Source organism: Perissodus microlepis, chromosome 16, assembly GCF_051167445.1.
Source record: "Perissodus microlepis isolate ML-2025 ecotype Zambia chromosome 16, ASM5116744v1, whole genome shotgun sequence".
Lineage (NCBI taxonomy): Eukaryota > Metazoa > Chordata > Actinopteri > Cichliformes > Cichlidae > Perissodus > Perissodus microlepis.
Window position 1 is genome coordinate 4,846,937 of NC_140476.1, and position 23,303 is coordinate 4,870,239.

Here is a 23,303-nt window from a genome sequence, read left to right on the forward strand (position 1 = left end):
TCTATAGAGTGTTGGACATCAGAGTCATAAGTCTCTTTACTTGGTGAGGAAAAAGTCTCTCATGTTAAACCTTATTAAGTAAAACACGGGATTAGTTTGATAAACATCGAACATTAGTAAATAAAATAAAGAAACAAACAAAACAATAAATTATTTAGGGCAGTGGTTCCCAAACTTTTTTTGCTAGGCCCCCCTTTGTTTTACAAGAAAAATGTTCGCCCCCCCCCCCCCCCCCCTCGCGTGCGCGCGCGCACACATCCTCCAACCACACACACCCATATTTTGCTCCATTGCGGTTTATTTCAACTCAAACATTTAGTAAACAATTAAGCAAATATCTGCAATAAATTACAGGTAGTAAGAAAATAAACTACTAACTCTTTTACGCTACGTCCGCATTTACACGGCTATTTTTGAAAACGCAGCTTTTTCGTCCACACGTGAACGGCGTTTCGAATCACCGAAAACGGAGTTTTTTAAAACTCCTTTTTTGCGTTTATGTGTGGACGAGGAATACAGAGTTCGGCAGGCAACGTCAATGGTATGTGCCCTTTTTCACGTCACGCTGTGCGCCACGTTATTGTTTACATGAGATGAATTGCAGAATGGCAGATTGAGACAAAATACCTTTTCTGTTAATCTGACTATCTTCAGGTTTTACAGCTTACATATAAACATGCAGCTACTGTCCCTCCATTTACAAAGGCAGAGGCGTCACAGTGTGATTATTTTAGGTGTAGTTGTTTTTTTCCCCTGTGTAATAATATTCAACATTGCTATCAAATCAAAAAAAAAAAAAAAACGCCTCTCTGTGCAAAATGGGTTTAAAAACATAAACAACTGTGGGATACTGTTTGTCCGTGATTTGAACCGGGGGACAAATCGTGGTAGGGTCAGCCTGATGTTATTTGTATCCCGCTGTAACTTTACTGTATAAAGAGCTAACATCTCCAAAATGTCAGGAGTAGTTAGTCATTACAACAAGTGTTTGTGAACTAAAAATCAAGAATGTGGGATACTGTTGCCATGGCTCTGCGCCCCCCCCTAGGGGGCGGGCCCCACACTTTGGGAAGGTCTGCTTTAGGGCATGTCAACATTTCCCATTTCCAAGGCAAACTTACGATGCTTGACTGATAAAGACTTTTTAAGATGCTGATATTAAATTGATATTTAAAAATCCAATATCCTGAGAAATATCAGCTGATAGTTGTTAAGTCCATGATTCAGACACATCAATCATGAACAGATGTCTCCACCATTTGTTTCGTGTAGTTACTTGTTTCCACAGTGCGTGTTAGGTACTTCAAACATGTGTATTGCCAGCAGGGAAGTTCCAGAGGGCCCACTGGTGGGCAAACTTTGTACCATCAACACTTATAACACTCAATGTAACAGTCATAAATTACAGATGGTAAACTGAATGTAATGACTAATAGAAAAATAAGACCAACCACTAAAGGACTTTTAAGAACAACACTGATGGAAGTATTTGGTGATTTAAAAAACAGATATTCTGATAAACCCACAGATATTTTTTCTTGTGACCTAACATTTGTGACCGTGATAAATTGACTGTTTAAGGTCTACCTTAACTAGATGTTGCAAAGTGCTGTGTGTTGGAAGTGCCAACTGGAGGGCAAGCTATGCAACATTAACACTCATGCTAATATTTTTTTAATATATGATCTATGGTTTCTGAAAACAATGTGCACTGTTTTGCTACGTTTTTTGGGGGGGGATTATGCGACATACCAGCCAACATCAGCCAACAGGTTAGCACCTCTGACGCCACCTCAGCTACCTTTGCTACTAAATACTTAAGGATTCCTAAAATATTTGTTTCAATGGTCCAGCTGTTGCCTCACATAATTATTCCAATGATAAATTTGTTTTGAATGATACACATGAAATTTGACACCTTACACATAATAGAGGGGGGGGGCAATGTCAGACTCTGTGACTTAGAAATTAAGCATATGCCCCATGCAGACCACGTCCCTCTGGTGTACCAAGTGTTGCGCCATCTCACATGTTCTACTGACCTCAGGTTGGCTAAAAATTACAAGGGGGCGGGAGCCCAGCAGTGAGTGGTCAGACGGTTCAGCGTGCAGCTGTCGTTCTAAGACTTGCTGGGCTGTGACTGTCATTTCCCCTGACTGGTAGAGCTAAGGGGAGATCATGAGTGGGGCGGTTTAACTCATGGGATAAGGTCGGAGGGGGGGGGGCACTGTGTGACTCGCCGGAGAGGACTTGATGCTTCCATTCAACCAGAAGCCAACCAAGAAAAACTCTCAAGGCCACCAGGAATAAAGAGGAATCTCACTGAAGACTTTCACACAATGCTGAGTGAATGCGTTACACACTTCTGGGAACTGGTTACAAAAGTTTGAAAAGTCAGAGAAGACCACGAAAAGAAGGGGGAGAAGCAACCGTCACTTCTAACAGACAAGTCCAGGGAGCCGTTAATGCAACATGATCCAGTAGGTCTTGCCCTAAAAATACCTTCAGGCAGGAGAGCGGCAGCTATCTCTATCTGCTTAATTACCTGGTGATCAACAATTTCTTTTTCTTCTTCAAACAACAGCTGCGGTTAGAGAACAGCAATTCAAGGAGCACTTAATGTTATAGACGTGTTTCTAAAGTAAAAGTAAAATGAATTTATCTCTCCAATGTTCAAAAACATGAACGCCATGTTAGCTGTAATGTATGTGTGTAACCTGTAGCCTCTAATGCCCTTTTAAGGCATGACTACGGCTTGCTAAGACAAGGCCCAGGTAGTGATATAATCATAAAGTTTTAGCCATGAGAAAAGCTGAGGTGCAAATGACCCTGAAAAAAGGGGCAGATGAAGCAGGGGCACCACCAAGTCCCATCATCCCCCCAAAACGGTCCAAAGCGAGCCCAGACCAAGTTGTCCCGGAACCTCAAGGACCTGGTTACCACACCCCAACCCCGCCGGTTTTTACACGGAAAATGAGGAACGCTGCCGTGGGGACAGGCTGTGACATCCGTCTGAAGGTGACTGTGGCTGGAGATCCACAGCCTTCCCTATATTGGTACCATAACGATGAACTCCTCAACATGGAGAACCAAGAGTACGGAGGGCTATGGATTAGGGATTGCAAACCGAGTGATGCTGGTCTCTACACCTGCATTGCCAACAATCACCTGGGAGAGGCTCGGAGCAGCGCTGTGCTTGCTGTACTGGATCTGGGTGAAGGTAATATCCATCTGTCTAAAGTTTTACTTCAGACTGAATGTAGCTTTTTCTGGATTCACTTTGCAGGTTTTGACATGTGAAAATCCACTAAAACATATTTTATACCACACTTTTCCAAAAGTAACTTTCAAATTAATTGGAAAAAACACTCCAGTTTTCCCTTAAAAGTCCACTATGGTGCTTGATTGGTTCCTGAGCCTTTAGAATATCAGTAATCTCTATAAACAACCATCTGCAAATGAATATGCAGAATATGAAAGCAAAGGACAAGGTTTTCATGACAAGAAGCTTTCATGATTTCCATTTGCAGTCTGATTATAGACCATCTTCCTCTGACCAGTCTGCAGCTAAACAGCGCACATGGAGAGCAAAATAGCAACTGCATTTGCTAAAAATCAATCTCAAATGTGTCCATGCAGCTTTTAAAAATGTAGCTGCATGTATTGATGCACGACTAGTGGCAGAAGCAAATGTCTGAAAGTTATTTTTAATGGAAGCCAACAAATCTAGCTACAAACTTGTTGCTACGTGCTGCCCGTGACAAGTCAAAGCTTCAACAATTTTTCACTGCTGGTGGTGAAGTGTCAGTCATCGTATACATCCATGTTTTGCACATGTACACAAGGACAGGGATGACGTGCTAGAGCAGCCGCTGATCAGTCTGTGAATCTATTCCACCAGGGTTGGAGTTGCAGTTAATATCCCAAACAGGATGCAAGTTGCTCCATAGGCTTCATTATCACAAGATCATTATTATAGCTCACCGTTCCTTTCAATGTTAAATCAGTTTATATCATTATCATTTCACTCAAGGTCAGTGCGTGGCACTGTGATCCAAGCTGAGGGTGAGGCAAAACACTTAAAATATAATCGCAAAATCAGATAATAAAGAATAAACTTATACGCACAAACAGCACACAAATGCAGTGTGTGCTTGCAAAGCATATTGTTTTTCTTCTATGTTCTGTCCTGCTGAAGCGTGCAGTCAGATACAAGTATAGTCTTCCTGTGTGGTGCATTGTTGTTTGAGAAAAGCATGTAGTGGAAAAGCTGAATTTCCACCATGCATGCTGAAAATAAACCACTCTTAAGCCAACCGCTGCTTTTGACCGATTTAGCTGAGGTGAGTCCCTGAGAATGCATTACAGTTAGATTCCTCAATGTCTAACTGGAGACGCTCCGAAGGCCGGTGCAATGCATTCTTATCAACAAAAACCTCTTCTCATGCTTCTTGTCATCCCCGGCACTGATCTAAATTCAGCTCACCTGAGTGCTTTGACCACCTCAGCTGCTTTGAAAAATGGCATTAGAGGCTCCTCAAATTTGCCCTTCATATATCAGCCCCAGCATTTGTCATTGTTCTGCAGTGCTCAGCACCAGTGTGTAGGGAAACTCTTGCCTAAGTTTCTAACTGCCCTTTCCTGCTGTTAGAATATATTACATGTGGCATGCATTTACGTGAACAAAGATGTCAGGACCATCTCTCCTAGATACAGTGTACTCACTTGAACATCAGTAAAGTTTGGAAGATTGAAAGTGTTTTCTGGTGGGAAAAGGGACTGGGTCCTTATATAACAGTCTTTCCTGGTATCAAAGAACAAGAGGGATTGTGCAAGCCTAGGACAAAAAAATGGGTTCTAAAAGAGTGGTGAAGTCTGCAAACTGGACAGCTGATCACAAGAATTGTTTGTAGTGTAGGCAGCAAAAAAATACTGCAGCGTATAACATTTCCTTTCCTACATAAATATTGAATGCTTGGACACTGTCCACAAAAAGATGCACAAAACTGCGCAACAGGATCTCACAACCAGGCTGTTAAACTAAACAAGTCTTGGTTGAGTCTCAATTTCTGTTTGATTTTTGGAAAAAATATAATTGGCCTTTCGCTTTAAAAATCCAGAAACCGCACATTAATCTGCAACATCATACGATATATCGCAGAAAAAACAGACCAGTGTCAACACTTCATTAACAAACTGTATGTATCAGAGAAACCAACACATTTAGCGATAAATAATGACCATAATGCAGAAGTCCTATTTCATCCCTATCACATGATACAGTATGACAATGTTTACAGCAATCACATTGCAAAAAATGTGCTTTCATGTAAGCTGGCAACACAATATTCACATGAATGTTCATGTTCCATGTGATCAGTTTAACAATTGTGGAACCGTTAGCTGGACCAGAGCTTTGTCAGCATTTACAGCCTGTGAGGACTAAACAAGTCCTGTGCTGCTGGGCTTTTTATGCTGGGAAGTTTTCATTTGTCGCTCCATTTTAACCTTCACTTTGATTCAGCTCTCTTCTTCTCCACCATGTTCGTAGTCTACAGCTGTCCCATCACTCAATGATCCGGCCTGAACCTTTTCCCTCTCTCTTTCTCTCCCTCTCCCACTTCTTCCTCCGTCTTTGAAAATGTCTCTCTGTCCCGCCCCCCTTGTCCACCAACTCTCCCTAGTTATTTATACAATGGAATGTGCCAGGCCTTAGATTTTTCTGATGTTAGCAGGCCAGCGTCTCTCCTGTTACACAGGAAGACATCACTGCTAATTTTAGCCCAGCCCTGCATGACCCACCAACACACGCACACTGATCAGGAAAAGGTACGCGTTTGAATCCACATCATCTAAATATACAACCAAAAAACTGTCTGCCACATGCTGAATGATGTCATGCCTTTTTCCTTATTTAGTTTTTGCCTTTAATTAGGCAGTTGATTTATTGTATTTATTCAGTAGCTGCATATTTACACATCCAGACACGGGGCCACAATAGCATTGATTTGTGTATTTCTGGCCACCTGCTATTAAGCTCCTATTAGCTTAGTCATTGCCATCTCCAGTGTGAAACATCTGACTCTTAGCTGCTAGTTGCTAACTTGGTCATTTGGTGCCAGGCAGGTTGTATCAAAGCTTTTTGGTTCTTTACACCTTTGCTATGAAACCAAACAATAAGCTGAAAGATGCTCGAAATATTTGCAGCGTTCTTTATTTTCTATTTTTGCTATTTTATACACAACACACATCTATTATCACCTTTTATGACAGTAAAGCAGCCAAACAGTTGCTCTTTGACACATCCAGCAGATACAGAACATTAGCTTTCATTTTGATTTATGTCTCAGGAAGCAGGAAAAACACTAAAAACACAAGGTGAGTGAATCACTTTGGTCACTGGCTGATAGTGATTTGATTTAGAAAGGTGTAGTGCCTGTCTGAAGCTTAAATGATACTGCTTGGCACTGCCTACATCTGGGAACATTAGCTGTCGCCACAGAGTGTGACGGTGGCCTCTTTCCAGTATGTTTGGATAGTTTCCTCACCGTGTTGTCTTCCTCCTAGACCTTGAATGTGAGTGAACAGGTGGAGCCACAGTTACACTGTGGAAATCCCCTACAGCGCCGTGTTGCTTCATAAGTACATCAACAAATTATTGTGTTTTTCAATGGACAGAAGGACAGGTAAGGGGTTTATATGAGCTGTAAATGGTTTAGAGTATTGGAGTCTGTTTGGTCGGAGTTTTTGAGTGTGTCAGTGATGTCTTGTTTCCATCCAGCCCATAAGAAATACAGAAGGGCATCACGAGACGTAAATATGCACAAATGCTGATTTTTGTCCCAGGTCTTTAATTATTAAGGGTCTCAGAGACCAGTGACCATCTTCTAAAGTGTGTTCTGAAAATGATCTCATAACTATTCTGTCTGATAAAAAGGCTTTTACCAAATATTAATTACAGTTGACTCATTTTATACACAGTCCAAGTATGAGCAGTATTAACACGAACAATATGGTCACAAGTAAATATCAAATTAAAACATCCAGGAGGTGAATTTTTGTAGTTTAAATTTTCTATACATGTGAAAATTGAAGTTAATGGAAACAAAGAATTGAAGCTTTAAACATAAACAAATAGCTAGCTCTCTGGATTTCACTGCAATGTGCAAAAATATAGAGTCCATAGTGCACCCTTTAAAGATTTTTCAAGAGTCAAAAACCAAACACAGCTACAAACCATAATTCAGTGAATACATAATCCAGGCTATGAAATATAATGAAACTGTGATTTCCATGTTTGAACAGAAAAAGGTGAAGTGATGGATAAGCAAAAGAACTTAGCAACCATTAGGAATCCACACATTATGAAAAGAGCTTAAATAAGCTGGTTACTAACGGTGCTGGTCACATGGCCTTGGATATGTACTAGTGACAGTTTTCTAAATCTGAATTCCAGATGACAAACTGAATATAATGACTAAGAGTAAAGACCAACCAATATTTGATTATTTGAAAACCCCAAAACCGATACGCTCTCCAATATTTTTTCTTTTATAAACATAAACAGATGTTGTGTGTTCTTCTGCACATGTTGGTGCAGAAAAGAGCCTCCTTCTCATCAGCTCAAAACAGTCTGGCTGTTTTACTCTGGCCTCTGGCATCAACAGGGTACTTTGCCCAGAGATCTGCCTCTTACTGGATATCTGCTCTCTGTGAATGCCAGACATGGTTACATGGGGGAAAATTAAACAACCGTGCCATCTTCAGTCACTTAAATAACCTTTTACCCCATCCTGATGCACAGTTTGAACTTCAGTAAGCACTGAGTTGCTGCCATGTGATTGGCTGATTAGATATTTGCGTTAACAAACACGTGAACATGTGTAGCTAACAAAGTGACTGGTGACTGTACATTTACATAACTATTCTAGAATGAGCTGTTGTAGCACACAGCAAGTGTAAAAGCAAAGCGGCCCATGATTTCATGTCATTAGAGCGTGAGGTTAACGTCGAAGTCACACATGATATTCAGCTGCCAAGGAAACGAAAAGGCCTGAGGTTACATAATCAACAGACCATGTAATTAAGCCCGAGGTGGCTCCAATAATGAAAGTGCTCACTACATTTGCTTTGCATTTGTGATCTGCAATCATTAGTAATTATATGAACTATTATCTTAGTAATATAGACTTTATTCTGCACTCTCACACTGTCATTTTGCCGAGAGTACTGTGTAACCATGTGTGAACTGAAATGTTATTTTAAGCATGTTTCTGTGTACTGATTTATTCTACTGTGCAAGCAGGTATTGTTTCAATTGATTCAAACTGTACTAAAGATAGAATATTAACTGTAATTATTACGTCAAAACAAAGTATTATGAGCAGTTGAAATTGTCATGTGGAAAAACAACAATCTCTAGCAGTGAGCAAAGCTTGTGCAGTCAGTTAAAGCAGCCAGTAGGCTAACACATTTTCTGTGAGCTCGAACAGTGCTCCAGCAATGCAGAGGAGTGAGGAGGTCCCTTTTAGCTGTTGCGGCGATTCTCCCCCTCTCTTCCAACAACACAACATCGGCTCATTATACCCGTTGATGAAAAAGGCACAGACACATGGGGAGGAAGGGAAACATGAAAAATGTCAACCAGTGCTGTAGAACACTGATCTCAAGAGGGCTGGATCACTCCCACTGGTTTTTCTGCCTATCGGTGTGCACTGCCTGTGGGGTGGAACGCAGCGGGGGAAGATGCTTACGCTGTCGCTGGCTATTGTGTGGACAGGGGGGGCTCCCTCAGAGTGCATGATATGCATTCAACAGACATTTCCACCTGCGGACGGAGGTCTGTGCTCTGTGCTTTTCAGAAACGGATTCTCTCACAAGAGCTGCTGAGACTCTGACTTGTTACGTAATGGACCAAAGTGCCTTTTCTTTTCATTTTTCTTTCCGTTTTAGTGAGGAGCTTTTGTCTGCATGTTAGGAGAGTTACAATATGTAATAAGTTCAGTCTCTTTTTTTAATAGAAATTGCTCATGTTTTCTTAGAAAATTTGCTCAGTTAGGCATGTAGTAATGGCTCGGAGCCCCCAGTGTATCTCGGGGAATACCCTGCTGCTGTGTGTAAGCCAAGACAAAAAATACCTGTCGAGGACATACCAGCAGTGGCTATGAAAAAACATTCAGACCAAAGAACAAAACAGGCAAGTGCTATTTCAATTTATCTTTCTCTTCTTCCTGCAGTGATTTAACCTTCATCTGTGAATAGAGCATTAAAGCGCCGTAAAATATTTCATTTAAAATGCTGACACCAACATTTTATAAATATTACTGTTGAACTGACCACACTGTTGTTTCAGCTGACAGTGGCAGAGGCAATGGTGCTGCTTAACAGAGCTCACTCTGCAAGTCCTTAATTGAGAAGGAGCAGTGTTACTGTGAGCTATAACCAACTAGAAACTCAGTCAACCTCAAAGCTCTTCTGTAGCTTTGAACTTCAGAAAACTACAGAAGAGTCTCACTAAAAGTTTCACTAAAATTCTTCCGTGCAGTACTGCGATGTTGAGAGGAAACTTCCAGAACTACTTGTTATACTTAAGGGCTCTTTGGTGTTATTTGGTGTGCACTTTTATGTCTATTTGTGCACCAGCAAACCGGTAGCAACTGTAACCCAGATGCTTGGGTGGCCATTAGGGGGCCACTAAAAATATTGGGGTGGCACACCAAAAACAGAACAGTGCAGGGGCGCAGCGGAGGGGAGGGGGTGATGATGTCAAATGATGAGGGACATACGAAGTGACACAATACGAATGACAAACATCATATATGCAGGAAGAAATAACAAGTTTATGTTTCAACTCATTGTAGGGTGTCTTCCTCTCTCTTGTGCGCACATTTATTTAAACTATTACCAACATAGGGTCTTGCTGAAAAAGGGGCAGTGGGAGGGCCAGCAGTTTTTTGGGGATGCCTGCTGGCCCCCCCTGGTGACACCCCTGCCCAGACAATCATTTATATTCTACCTCCTCTAACAGATTTCACAGTGACACTAAAAGTATTCTTGACAATTATTAAATTGGATTTTGGAAACTGTAAGTTAAGCACTGTTTTTTTTTTTCTGAGTGACAGGCTCATGTACTGTACTGTTCTGAGACTACAGCATGATTGATAATACCCCATGCAGTCAGTCACAGTGTTATTAACTGTCAGTTATTAAAAGAGTTATAAAATCACTGTCAGCAGGGATTTAATATTGTCTGCTTCTCATGTGCAACCAATCAGGGACTTCCTCGGCTTATTCATTTGTCTATCATCTAACGTAGGTTCACAGTAGATATTGGGTAAGAGGCACAGAGGAGAGGTTGCTAGTCCACCGCAGAGCCAACATAGAAAGACATCACTGCTCCACCTTGACTTCAAACAAGATATTATGACATACTAATTTTATACTACAAGCTAGTTTTATAAGGAATGCAAAAAAAATGATACTGGAGTATATTTTCGTGATAAAAATATCACGATTATAATTCACATTCATTCAGTTATATTTAATTAAAACATAAGTGACTTACTGGAGTCACTGCATAATGACTCTTCATGGTGGCACTTATCAAATGAACGAGGCGAATTGAAAATAAGTTAATTAACTTGGGAAGAAGAAGAAGCACAGAAAAGTGAATCTGAGACCTCATTGTACTGTCCCAAGATTAAGACTGAATGATAATGGTACAACACATACACTGATACCATAAAATGGCTAAATATCATTTCTGTGTTTTGTCATTTTGGGGTATATTTTATGGATAAGTGGAAGAGGATGGGTGGATAGAGGGATGGTAAATTTTAGTGTTGTGAAGAATGATGATTGCCTTGCAATATATCAAAGAGGACAGGTGCTGAAGTTGTATTTCTCAACTTTGAGGTGGCGATTAAAGTGTCAAAGAGAAGGATAGCATTGCTTAATATAACGACAGAGTACAAATACATTAATGTTACCTGAGCTCCTCAAACCTGGAATGTCTACAAAGGACCAAAGTCATAGTCGATGAATTGTTATTGAAATTAATACAGGAAAAAAATGTAATACTTACATTGTCAGTAGAGCTTCTCCAAAGGATACAGGAACATGTATTTCACAAAAAAGGAAGTCCATATTTGCACCCTGTTATTATGTTTCCCTAGACCTAACAAACCATATAGTTTTATTTATTTATTAATTCAAGCCTAAACAAGCATCACATGAGAAAGTTAGTTGACGTAAAGGGCACGCAATAAATTTTCAATTATTTAATGTATGTTTGTGTAAATTTTCAGTAATTTAGTCTTGGACAAAATCAGCTGATTCGAATGACTGCTTTGGAAAAATAATGTGTCACACTGAGAAATATGATGTTATACTGTGTAATAATACTCTGTACAATGTTGTGTCTGTGTGAAAGTGTTTTACTTTGAAATGTAAAATTATGTTATGTGATATTAATATTGCATGAATGTGCAGTGTAGCTAAATATAGATTCAATAGCTGTGAGTAGGGCTCTAAGCTTTTCTGTGTAGTTTATAGCTGACTTTTTTTTGTCTGCTGATTTCAAACAAGCCTGTTTTTGAAAACATTTTTCCACCATTTCCATTGTGGCCAGCGTTACCCTGTTGTGTTCTTTTACTGCAAGAGAACAAGAGATAGCTTCTGTTATTTATTTATTTAATTTTTTTTTTATAAGTGGTTCCACCTACTGTGAAGCAAACACCTCATGAGAGCTGCTGGGATGCCAGTGACTCAATACTGCTTTCTATTTTGAGTCCTACCAATGACTGAATTTTCTCTCAGCCTGTGAAGAACAGTCATATTTATCAGATAGTACAGCTGGGACAGTTTTTTAGGTTTAAAGAGGATACATTTCTGCTGAAAGTATGAACACACTTGTAGTTCTTTTCTTCTTGTATTCCCTTCCTTGAAATAAATTTGCTGATGTCGTTGAAGTAATTATGGGTGACAAGACTCAGCAACAATTCAGCTGTAACAAATTTAGTATATTCAGCTTAGCTGTGCTAATGAGACCCTGGGGGTGTTAACTCATCAAGTAGAACAACTACATATATTATGAAATTCAGTTAAGTGCCACAGAAAATTTCAGTGGCATTACATAATTTCCTTTGGTATAAAGAAAGTATTCTGATTCTGATTGTTAGCCCCCCCCACTTCACCCCCAAAAGGGGGTCAGGAAAATCACTTCAGTTTCTTTCACCAAGCATCTCCATAAAGTCAACTGAACATGATAAGGTAATAGTGACGATATCCTGTCCTCTGTCTGTTACATCTTTTGTTTCCACTGCAGAAAGACAGTTTTCCATTGTTGCCAAACAAAATCACAGATGGTGCCATGCTTCATTTAGTAAATAGTTTTAGATTGTCCTTAACTTTTATTTTCTGCTTTTTTACAAGTATGCTTTCAAATGCACTTTTATTTTCTCACCAAATAATGTTCTTCACAAACTGGTCTAGTTGAAATGTGATTACATCACAAGTAATTTTCCATTTTTTCCATTTATTTTGTTTTATTTATTTCAGATTCTGAAACAACAGAAGATGAAGGTGGAGACCAATATGAGACCAAAGAAGATAGCGGGGATGTTGAGGACCAGGCTGTGCCTGCAGGTATGAACTGTTTCTGATTTCAATCATTAATTTGCATCAGTGCTTACAGGATGGTACTGAGACCTGCTATGAGGTTGTAAGATAGTAGCACCAACAACAAGAAAGAAAATGGAGCTGAAGGCAATCACATGAACCTAATGAGAAATAATACAGTTTTCATTTCCATTGGGTTTTGTGTTGGAGGTATTGGCCAGCATCTTTCTGTCCTTCACTCTTTTGCTGTCCTTGCATGTCTGATCAGGGAAATAACTGTCTTTTAAGAACCTCAGTCCTCCACAGTAGTTACCAGCAGTGTTCTATACAGATGGCAGAGCCTGCAGTGATACAGCAAATCACTTCATCCAGTGTTTACATAGAAATATTATTTGGTGGAGATTTGAACATGAATACCTGACCTAGAAGTTTTGCCATACAAATGTGTTAATGCATCTCTTCTTTCACACGAGACACAGTGATGGAAAAATGTGCTGAGGATGTCAGTAAAACACATGGACATGAAGATCACTCTAACAGGCAAGTAAAAAACATACAGCACTGATGGTAACCCCAACAATTACAGTAAAAAGAACTTTGTGTGTTAACTATACTACTGGACTTGAATTCAGTGCTAAAACACAGTAATGAGTAAGGTTGTAAATTAGCAACAGCTTCCTGATTTTAACAGATTTTTCCTCACATCCTCTATTTCAGGAGCCAGTCTGAGGATTTTTCAAGAGAATCTCCCACACAAGTTCTCCCACCCCCATCTCCAAGACTGGTCAAACGCACCTCCACCTCTCCAATGCCAAGTCGCTCTGGTTCAACTACTCCTCTTAGCTTGCGGAAGAAAATCGTTGTGCCAACTGAATACCAAGACACCGTGCCCGGGGAGTTTGAAGAAAAGGTTAAGCAGCCAAAATCTGTGTCCCAAAGTAACACCCAAGATTCCCGACCACAGACTCCACTGAGTGAATATTCCAAGAAAGAATTTACTCTTAGACCCTCTCCAAAGCTTACAAGGGCTAGTTCAAAGGTTTTTGAGAAGGTCCGTGACTTAGAGGAGCGGAGACGGAGTCTTGATATTCCAGAAGGTTCCATTTCGGGAAGATCCTGGGCAGGGTTCAATCGGGCTGGATCTGTAGATTCAGATGATGGAGGAAGCCATTTGGGTATCTCTAGAGAAAGTTCAAGGGAAGATCTTAGGGAAGCTCTAAAAGAAGATGCTGCTGAACGAAGGTCTATGTTTAAACAGAGAGCAGCTTCGCTGGAAGAGAAACCTCGCTACTCTCAAAAAGTTCAGGACATTGAAAACAAGTTCACTGAGGAGCTCCAACGCATTAAAAAGCTTGTTGGTAAACCTCATCTGAAGAAATCGTTTTCAACTGAACAGCTAACCCTGAAGGTCAAGCAGCGCCAGCCTTTTAGGAAAATTGAACCTATTCCTCCTCAGGTCCTGCAAAAACTCCAAGAAAGGGAACGAGTCCAGTGGGCAAAAGAACAGAGAGAAAGGGAACTAAGTAAGCAACCGATGCAGCAACAGCAGCAAACACAACAAGAGCAGAAATCTCAACCTCAAAAGACAGCAGACACTGGTTTAACAGCTGTACCAGTTAGTAGAGTTGGAGAAGTTGTAGGCACCCCAGAGTCAATGCAGTTATCTGACTTACCAGGACAACGATCGGTGAGAGAATTCAATAGAGTCAGTCCAGTTACAGAAATTATTCAACGATCATCATCACCAGCAATATATAATCAACACAGGGAAGATTCACCAAGCAGAAATGTTACAGAGATGACATTGCGCAAAGTTGAACGAAGGCCACCGAGTCCTCTTGTACAAAGGGTATCTCGAATGCAAGAATCCCCACACATCCAAGAGTCTCCTGTACAAACATCGCAAAAGGATGAGACTTCGGGGAGAAAGACACCAATAGAATTTGCAGTAAGAAAAATTGAAAACAGACCTGAGAGTCCTCTGGTACAAAAAAGGCCCATCATTGTGCAAGATCTTGCCCCTTCAAAACCCCCAAGAATATCACCAAGCTCTCCAACAGAGGAGAAAATGGAAGTGGAACTTTCTAAACCAATCTCTAAGATTAAGGTACCTACAATTATTGTTGAAGATGAAAAAATGGAAGAGGATGTTCCTGTAAGCACAAGTGAGCCTAAACAGAAGCGTGCTGGTGCCAAAGAGGGACAACAGCAAAAGTCCAGAGGAAAGAACCGTCGTACACGACCCCTGTCTCCAGAGTTAGGTTAGATTTGTTCTGTTTCTTTTGTAAGCTTTTTTGTGGTAATGTTTAATAAAGTGACTTTCTCTGTCCTCTAGTGTCATTTTTGTAATTTGAGCAAAGGAACAAAAATCACTTTAGGTTTGTCTCTTGTTAAAATGTGCAGATTCTTCAGATGATTCTTATGTGTCTGCCGGAGAAGACCCCATGGAGGCTCCTGTGTTTGAGTTTCCCCTCCAGGATACTGTAGCATCTGCTGGTGCAGATGTACTGCTAAGAACTATAATTGCTGGAACCCCTAGTCCTGAAGGTAATTTGTTGTAATTTATATTTCAACAGCAAAACCCTTAAAGGTAACTTTGAATCAGTTGATGGAGAGGTGGATTTATTTTGTTTTCTTCTCTGTTTAAGTCACCTGGACTAAAGACAACACTGAGGTCACTGGGATTGCAAATTATGCAGTCAAAGTGGAGGGTGAACGACATAGTCTTCTGATCAAATCAGCTAAAATAAGTGATGGGGGAAGATACTGTGTAACTGCTGTTAATCAGATGGGAAGAGCTTCAAGCAGTGCCACTCTTATAGTTAAAGCAGGTAAGTTTATGTTTTGGGAGACCAAAACCATCGCACAGGCCTGTCTGACTGAGGCTTAAGGAACATCCATATCTATACATACACCCATAATCTCTTACCCAACGAAGCATGCAGCCTATCTAGGTGGACAATGGGCAAGTAGTGGGGTACACTCTGGACAGGTTGCCCGTCCATCACAGTGCTAACACAGACACAACTATTCATTCTCTCATCCACATTTAAAGCCAATTCAGAATCACCTGATTAAACTAACATGCATTTCTTCGAACTGTGACAGGAAGCCAGAATATCTGGAGAAAACCAACACAGCTATTGGACGATTATACAAACTCCACACAGAAAGGCCACGTCAGTTATTATATTAAACTTTTATTGTAGTCGCTCAGAAATTGAACAGGACATTTATCACTCCCCCTACACTAGTATAATATGCAGCCTAATCAAAAAAATGGTAAATGTACTAAGCAGTAATTTCCAGTTTACAGTATTCATTTTCAGAGGCCATTTTTGTCGTCTTAAAAATCATCTCGTAGTCTCTTCCCACGTTGGCATTGTATTTCTCTCCTGGCTCCCTTGTCATTATCTCTCTCAGCGAAATGTGTGCGCCATATATTCCAGCTGAATAACCTCACTTATAGTTACCATGGCAACTCAGAGGCAAAATTGAACCTATAAAGTGCCCAATGAGGCTCAGTGGCTCCACTCACTGTGAATCCACCATTGTTTAGATTTCACATTTGGCATCTTAGATTCTAAATGTGTTTTAAACAGGAGGGATGTTTTATTCAATATGTGAACTCTTTTAAATCCCCATGTACTCATTCAGGTTTGCTCTCAGTAAAAAAAAAAAAAAAAAATCAAAGACAAAATAAAATGTATAAATGGGACTTGATTGTTAAAAAAGGTATCAAGGTATGACAATGATTATAATAGTACAATTTTTGGCTTTGCAGATTCTGTGCAGGAACCAAAGGGAAACTTGGGTGTTCCTATGGATATCAGCAGCCCTATTACATCTGATGAAGAGTATCTCAGCCCCATGGAAGAAGTCATGGACTTTGGAGGGCCAGAGCCAAGGCGAACTATTGACACACATTTTAGGAAACCCCCTGCATTCTTGGTGAGACTGTGCAGGGTTCATTGGATAAATCTACTTAATTAACTTTGCCCTTTAGTGTGACCATAGTATGTTAATCGAACAGTGGCAACAATACTGCATGGAAATATGTTCCATACTAAGCATTCTATCAATATTAATTTTCCCTTAATAAATGTATTATCTGCTGTGTGGTCACTCCATCAACACATCTCTCATAAAACTTACAGGTGAAATGCATCTCTAAGCGTCTAACTTGCATTAAATTTTAAACAGGTAACAATGAGTGATCAAGCTGTCATTGAGGGACAGGAAGTCACCATGTCTGTCCGAATAAGTGGACAACCCAAACCTATGCTGTATTGGTAGGTCCCCCCCTCACTTCATCAGTCTACTTAAACTCATTGCTTCCATAAGATATGGACAGCACAAACCATGAGGAAACATGAATGCATAGTTTGTTTTTGAGCATGGTCCTTTAATTCATTAAAGGAGGTGGAAACTTAAAGTTTTAAAGTCAAAACTTTTAAATTGATTTTTTTATTGCATGTGATGCTTTTGCATACCCCCATGCTTAATCAGTGAAGTGATCTTAAGATGTAGAGATGAGATCATTTCCTTTTCCTGTTGCAACTTTAACTTGGTGATACTTTTCTTCATAAGAGTAGTCACTGTAGTTGGTTTTAAGTTAGTCTCATATAGCTGCAAATGCAAAAGTTATATCAAAGTAAAGCACAAAAAAGGAAATAAATGTTGGTATCCAAATATATGATTAAATTGAAAATAGCACTCTCTGTAAATGTGTTTTAATAGAAAAGTGACAGCACAACAGTTAAAAAAAATTACATACTGCTTTTGGTCTTTTTGTGGGGTTCTTTTAATGCTAAATTTAACATTACGGCTAATAATGCCAGTCTTATTTTTTAATGTAGCTGACAATAAACGGCTGAGTCATTCATGCAGGTTTTGTCATAAGAGTTAGTCATGAATCTAAAGAGACAATAGCAGAAAATGTATTCCACCCCCTAATGTGGTGGGACAAAACGTGTGCTTGACCATCCTTTATTGAAAAACTGAAATACAGTGTATGAGTAATTTACCTCTTGTTGAAAAATATAGAAACAATTGGTCCCATGTGCTCTTGTAGGCTGAGGGACAGAGTGACGGTAAAAACAGGCCCACGTCACATTGTACGTGAGATGAAGGATGGCGCCTTTGAAATGACAATCAAGTCGGCAGTGAAGTCGGACTCTGGGATTTACATTTGTAGGATTATTAATGAGTATGGGACGAAGCAGTGTGAAGCAAAACTGGAGGTGAAAGGTATGTGTTTTTCTGCTTGTTTAAGAATGCATCGACATTTCGCTCTTGTTCACCGATTAATTATGTCCGTGTCAGTTTTGGGGAAGTAATTTTGTTCTACATTGTAATGAAATGCCTCCAATTCCTTTACCATAGTTCCACGTGAATAAAAACATACACAGAGGGCTGGAACTACTTCACAACATCACCGTTTTTGTATCACTTAACAGCACTCTTCAGAAAATGTACTTTATTTATATCCAGCACCACCAGTGGAGCCAGGTCTCGCAGTTATCCGGGCAGTCAGGGACATCACAGCCAAGGCTGGAGAGACTGTTTTGTTTGAGTGTCACGTCATTGGACCAAAGGACACGGATGTGGACTGGCTTGCAGATGGGAAACTGATCCAGCCAGCACTGCTCAACTGTAAAATGCACTTTGATGGAAGAAAGTGTCGCCTGCTGCTTAACTCTGTACATGAAGATGATAGCGGAACATACATGTGCAAACTCAGCACAGCTAAAGGTAAGTGTCAAGGATATATCCCACATGTATGATGCAAAACTTGAAGAAGTATATTTATCACTTCCAACTCCTTTCTAATTAAGAGATATTTTTTTCATTTTTTAGAGGAAGTGACCTCATGTGGCAAACTCAAAGTCATCCCCTCCCTCGAACCTCTCTTTACTCGCAATTTGGATGTTTTGGAAGTAATTGAGGGGCGCAACGCTCGATTTGACTGCAAAGTCAGTGGGACGCCACCTCCTAAAGTCACCTGGAGCCACTTTGGTAGGAACATACTTACACTCCTCTAGGTTGATGACGCTGTCACTTATACACACACTCCTTCTGTGGGCAGTGCAATAACCCCTGACTTCATTTCACCCTAACTGGTCGCAGCAGATGGCCCCGCCCCTCCCTGAGCCTGGTTCTGCCAGAGGTTTCTTCCTGTTAAAAGAGAGTTTTTCCCTCCACTGTCACCAAAGTGCTTGCTCACAGGGGTCATGTGATTGTTGGAGTGTTCTCTTTTTTCTTTGTATCACTGAATTTCACTGCCAACTGACGATTTTAGCCTTATTTTTCAACCTGATGGTAAATCAGATATAAAATCAACTGTCAAGTTTTAATGAAATTGTCGCTTAATAGCAAGCAAAAAGTGAAACTTTTTTGGAACATCTAATTAATTATAAACACAAAGTCTCTTACTGACTTTTGCATTCTTTGTCATTTGGTGTTTTTAATTATCTCTGCTCAATCACTTATCTTTAAAGTTTTACTGGGTAAACTTCTAGCTTAGCTTAGCTGTGCTCCTCCAATATAAATTCCATATGGATATGTTTTCCTTTTTCCTTTAGATCATTTACTTACAGAAAGTGAGGACATTCGTATTCTTCAGGAGGGTGGCCGCCATTCTCTCGTCATTTCTCATGTGACCAGCGATGATGAGGGCTTTTACACTGTCAGAGCCCATAACAGTCACGGCGAGGCAGAGAGCTCTGCTGAACTTTACATACAGGAGCCACGTCCAGCCATCTCCTCACAGATGTAAGAGTGTTTGATTTTCTCTGGATCATGCGTGCTTTTTGAAATTCCGCTTGAGCTCCCAGTGGTGTTCATTGTTACCTATCCAATTCTTCTTCTCATCACTTCAGGGCTAAATTGGAGAAAATGCCCTCCATACCTGAAGAGCCAGAGGTCCCAGAGAATGAGGTGGAGCGTTTCACCATGCCTGACTTCATCAAACCCCTTTATGACCTGGATGTGATTGAGGGAAAAGAGGCTGTGCTCAAATGCAAAGTGGCTGGTTTGCCGTATCCAACTATCGCCTGGTTCCACAATGGAAAGAGGATTGAAAGCACAGAGGACAGAAAGATGACACAGTGTAAGTTTTGCAGAATGGATTTATATTCATCTGATATTTATTTCCATCCTTTGTAATTTATTTCAAATTCCTTTATGTATAATTTTCATTTCTGCAAACTCAAACAAATATATATATATGTTTTATTACTTCATTTAAAAAAGAACTGCTTGTATTAAGCAGGTATAATAACCAGATAGTTTTTGTTTATTACTGATCTAGCAGTAATAATCTGAACCAAAGACTTCTTTATTGAGGTAGTGATTTTATCATTCCCTTTTTGCCCTGTTTGCTTCTTCATTGCCAGGATCATTGCGACAGTTACTTCTGTGCTTCAGCAGCAAATCATTTCAACTACCTTTAATCTACAAAGAGCAATTTTCAAAAACGAGGGTGCTGTCCTCTTTCTTGTTGCGTGGAGCAAAAGCACACAGAATTTCATTGTGAGATCAGGGTTTAATTAAATACAGAGAGTGTCGTTATTCTATAGCTGCTACACTGAGCACTTACACCCCTGAATGAATCCACACTGCCTCAGTCTTCCTCGTCTGTGTCGTGTAAAACCGAGTAAGCCAAGCCGCTTTCTCCTGTTGCAGTTCGTGATGTTCACAGCCTGGTCATCCGCTCTGTGTGCCATGCCCACGGTGGTGTCTACAAGAGTGTCATCTCTAACAAAGTTGGGAAGGCCACCTGCTATGCTCATCTCTACGTTACAGGTAATTTTTTTCTTCTTCCTCAAGTGCTTTGAGGAAACTCTCATTCTGATTTGATGCTATATAAATAAAAATTGAACTGAATTGAACGCTCTGGAGAAAGAAACATGTTTTGATTACACAACCGTACTCAAGTACACCTTATAGATTGATGCTGCCTCATGCCGCACCACACCAGAGAAAAATACAGCTGCCTAAATCCACTGTCATTTTCAGACATCCTCCCTGACCCACCTGATGGGACTCCAGTCATAGAATCCATTACTGGCAAAACCATCACCTTGAGCTGGAAGAAACCAAGGAGGCTGGACCCTTCCATTGGTAAGCAAAAACATTGTCACATATGCTATATTCAAGAGACAAAACAATATATTCCTAATTCTTAAGTTATTTATTGTTTTACACATTTAATGCAGAACATTCTCTAAGGTCCCTTTCAGGCATGCATTTTAATATCTTTGTGTCTATCTCATCTTTCCATGAAAGTCTGACAGATTGTAATCTATCCCTTTCAACATGGAACAGATCTGAGCTGAGGGCATTTGATCATAGACTGAATGTAAATGATGGACCTTGCTTCTAGGTCTAAAAAGTGAAGCCAGTGCATTCTTTCTAATGTCCAGCAGAGGGCAACAGTTCTGGTTCCAAAAAAAACACTGGGTTGTCTAAAACAGTGGTCCCCAACCCCCGGGCCACGGACCGGTACTGGGCCGTGAGTCGTTTGGTACCGAGCTGCGAGAGTTGAGGCTCGGTTGTGAAATTTATGGTTTTCAGGGTTTTTATCGGTTTTAAGCATTATTTTTTTGCAATCGTTTTTATCATTAACTCGGTTTCCCTCGCTCTTTTTCCTTGTGTTATGAATAAATCTTTTTTTTTATTTGGTACCGGTACCGGTTTTATTTTGTTGTATTTATCCGCGACACCTTAAAGGCCGGTCCATGAAAATATTGTCGGACATAAATGTTCGGTGGTGCAAAAAAGGTTGGGGGCTGCTGGTCTAAAAGACTATGAGCAAATTATCCCATTTCTCAGTTTCTCTGTTTTATGACCTCAGTATAAGATTTACATGATGTGTTTATGGTCTCATTTGCTACTTTTCTGTCTTAATAATAATAATAATAATACATTTTATTTAAAAGTGCCTTTCAGAACACTCAAGGACACTGTACACAGCAGAACAAAGCAAGCATAAAAACAGGCAGTTTACAAAATCATAAAACATAAAAATAAAATAGGAGAAGGGAAAAGGTTATGTGGGATAAGCTATTAAGCTAAGCTATTTTTTACTTAATGATTTTACTGATTTATTTATTTTATTATTTAAGTTTAAGTTTTCACAATATTCATTTTGTAAATTGTAGTCCCAAATGTGTCAGAATGAAAGAAAACAAAATGTTTGACAAATGGCCAGGCTGTGAGTGTGATGTGTTCTTTCATTTCTGGGTAAGACTTACTCATCTCTGGTTTTACAGCTGGGACACTGAAACAAGCAGCAGATTTCATTATGAAAAAACATCAAGAATAAATGCTAAAAATAACATACTGACATACTGTACTCTATGTACTTACTTCATATACTGTGTGATATAAAAAGGAATCATTGACCCAAAGCATTTTGAATCAAAAGTCTTTTTTTTTTCTTCCAGATCCCAGCTCTTTGATGTACGCCATCCAACAGCAAGCCTTAGGCTCCATCCAGTGGATCATCATAGCTTCAGGCCTGAAGGAGACAACTTACACCATCACAACACTCTCCAAAGGTGTGCGCTATGCTTTCAGGGTACTCACCATCACCTCCAAGGCTTTCAGCAAGCCCTCACCAGCTACTGACCCAGTGCAGCTCCTGGACAGAGGTAGGTTTGACTTTATAGATCATCCATCCATCCATCCAGAACAAATCTGTTAAATATTACCTCTGTGGATTATGTCTTCAGGTCCTTATGTGCAGGAGGCTCCAGTGATTATCGATAAGCCAGAAACTGTATATGTGATGGAAAACCAGTCGGTCACTATCTCGATGACACTCAATCATGTTAATGCTTCAGTCATCTGGAAAAGGTTAGTTTCTGTCAATACACTTCATTTTGTTGTTTTTAGAAAAAGAGAAACTCAAGGAAATGAATGAGTTTTACTTTAATTTCACTAAAGAAAAAAAATTCAAACATATTCCTGTCACATGAGAGAATCTAGTGCCGTTTGTCCCCTTTCTGACTTAGTATATAACAGGATATATGTACTGTTACTGGGAAGCATAAATACAGTATGACAGTATGCAAAGAGGCAGCTGCTTTATTCCTAGTGATTATCCAGGATTCCAGAGCAGTTAAAAAAAGTCTATTATTATGTCCTGACTCAGTGACACTCTGCTGCCCTCCTTCCTATAAGTATCTGACCTGACTGAAAATGCTTTTGTTCCCAGGAGAGGAGTGGTCCTGGCCAACAAGCCAGGCCTATATGAGATGACAATGCCAGATGACGACCAGCACACGCTGAAGCTGCTGAAAGTGAAGAGCGCTGACATTGGAGAGATGGAGTTTGTGGCCTCCAATAAGTATGGCAGTGACAGCTGCAAATTCATTGTGGAGATGGCAGGTATAGATTTCAGGTAGACTGTGTGCATATAAATTATGAACATAGTCTCTGGGTTTAAAAGCAAAGCTTTTGTTGAAATGCAGTCTCTCTAATGGCCAGCAGGGGGCGACTGTTTCAAAAAGAAGTCAGATTGTTTAGAATTAAGGAAAATAGATTGCTAGACCTATGACTTCAGTTAACATGTTCCCTTTAGAGTTTATGTTTATAATAACTAGTTTCAAGTATCATTTTTACCACATGATGCTAATTTTGTTTATGGTCTCAGTAAAATAAATGGAAAAGCAGTGTAT

The 23,303-nt window shown here is 40.0% G+C and overlaps 1 protein-coding gene across 6 annotated transcripts in view; it reads left to right on the forward strand.

The window, feature by feature from the left end:
• Window positions 1-2,246: 2,246 nt before the first annotated feature.
• The window catches only part of spegb (striated muscle enriched protein kinase b), a 39,622-nt gene continuing 18,565 nt past the window's right edge, over window positions 2,247-23,303 (forward strand). For 2 of the 6 annotated variants that reach the window (XM_084907923.1, XM_084907924.1), the window contains exons 1-18: window positions 2,247-3,220; window positions 12,559-12,645; window positions 13,092-13,158; window positions 13,336-14,879; window positions 15,022-15,165; window positions 15,267-15,449; window positions 16,403-16,569; window positions 16,822-16,910; window positions 17,693-17,868; window positions 18,112-18,372; window positions 18,478-18,636; window positions 19,203-19,392; window positions 19,500-19,729; window positions 20,305-20,424; window positions 20,638-20,742; window positions 22,068-22,274; window positions 22,356-22,479; window positions 22,841-23,013. In XM_084907923.1, coding sequence (XP_084764049.1) covers window positions 2,803-3,220; window positions 12,559-12,645; window positions 13,092-13,158; window positions 13,336-14,879; window positions 15,022-15,165; window positions 15,267-15,449; window positions 16,403-16,569; window positions 16,822-16,910; window positions 17,693-17,868; window positions 18,112-18,372; window positions 18,478-18,636; window positions 19,203-19,392; window positions 19,500-19,729; window positions 20,305-20,424; window positions 20,638-20,742; window positions 22,068-22,274; window positions 22,356-22,479; window positions 22,841-23,013 — 4,444 coding nt within the window. In that variant the 5' untranslated portion in view covers window positions 2,247-2,802. Of the gene's footprint in view, window positions 3,221-8,488; window positions 9,197-12,558; window positions 12,646-13,091; window positions 13,159-13,335; window positions 14,880-15,021; window positions 15,166-15,266; window positions 15,450-16,402; window positions 16,570-16,821; window positions 16,911-17,692; window positions 17,869-18,111; window positions 18,373-18,477; window positions 18,637-19,202; window positions 19,393-19,499; window positions 19,730-20,304; window positions 20,425-20,637; window positions 20,743-22,067; window positions 22,275-22,355; window positions 22,480-22,840; window positions 23,014-23,303 lie in introns of those variants that run through there. The other 4 variants (XM_084907925.1, XM_084907926.1, XM_084907927.1 and 1 more) reach the window with 3 other exon arrangements.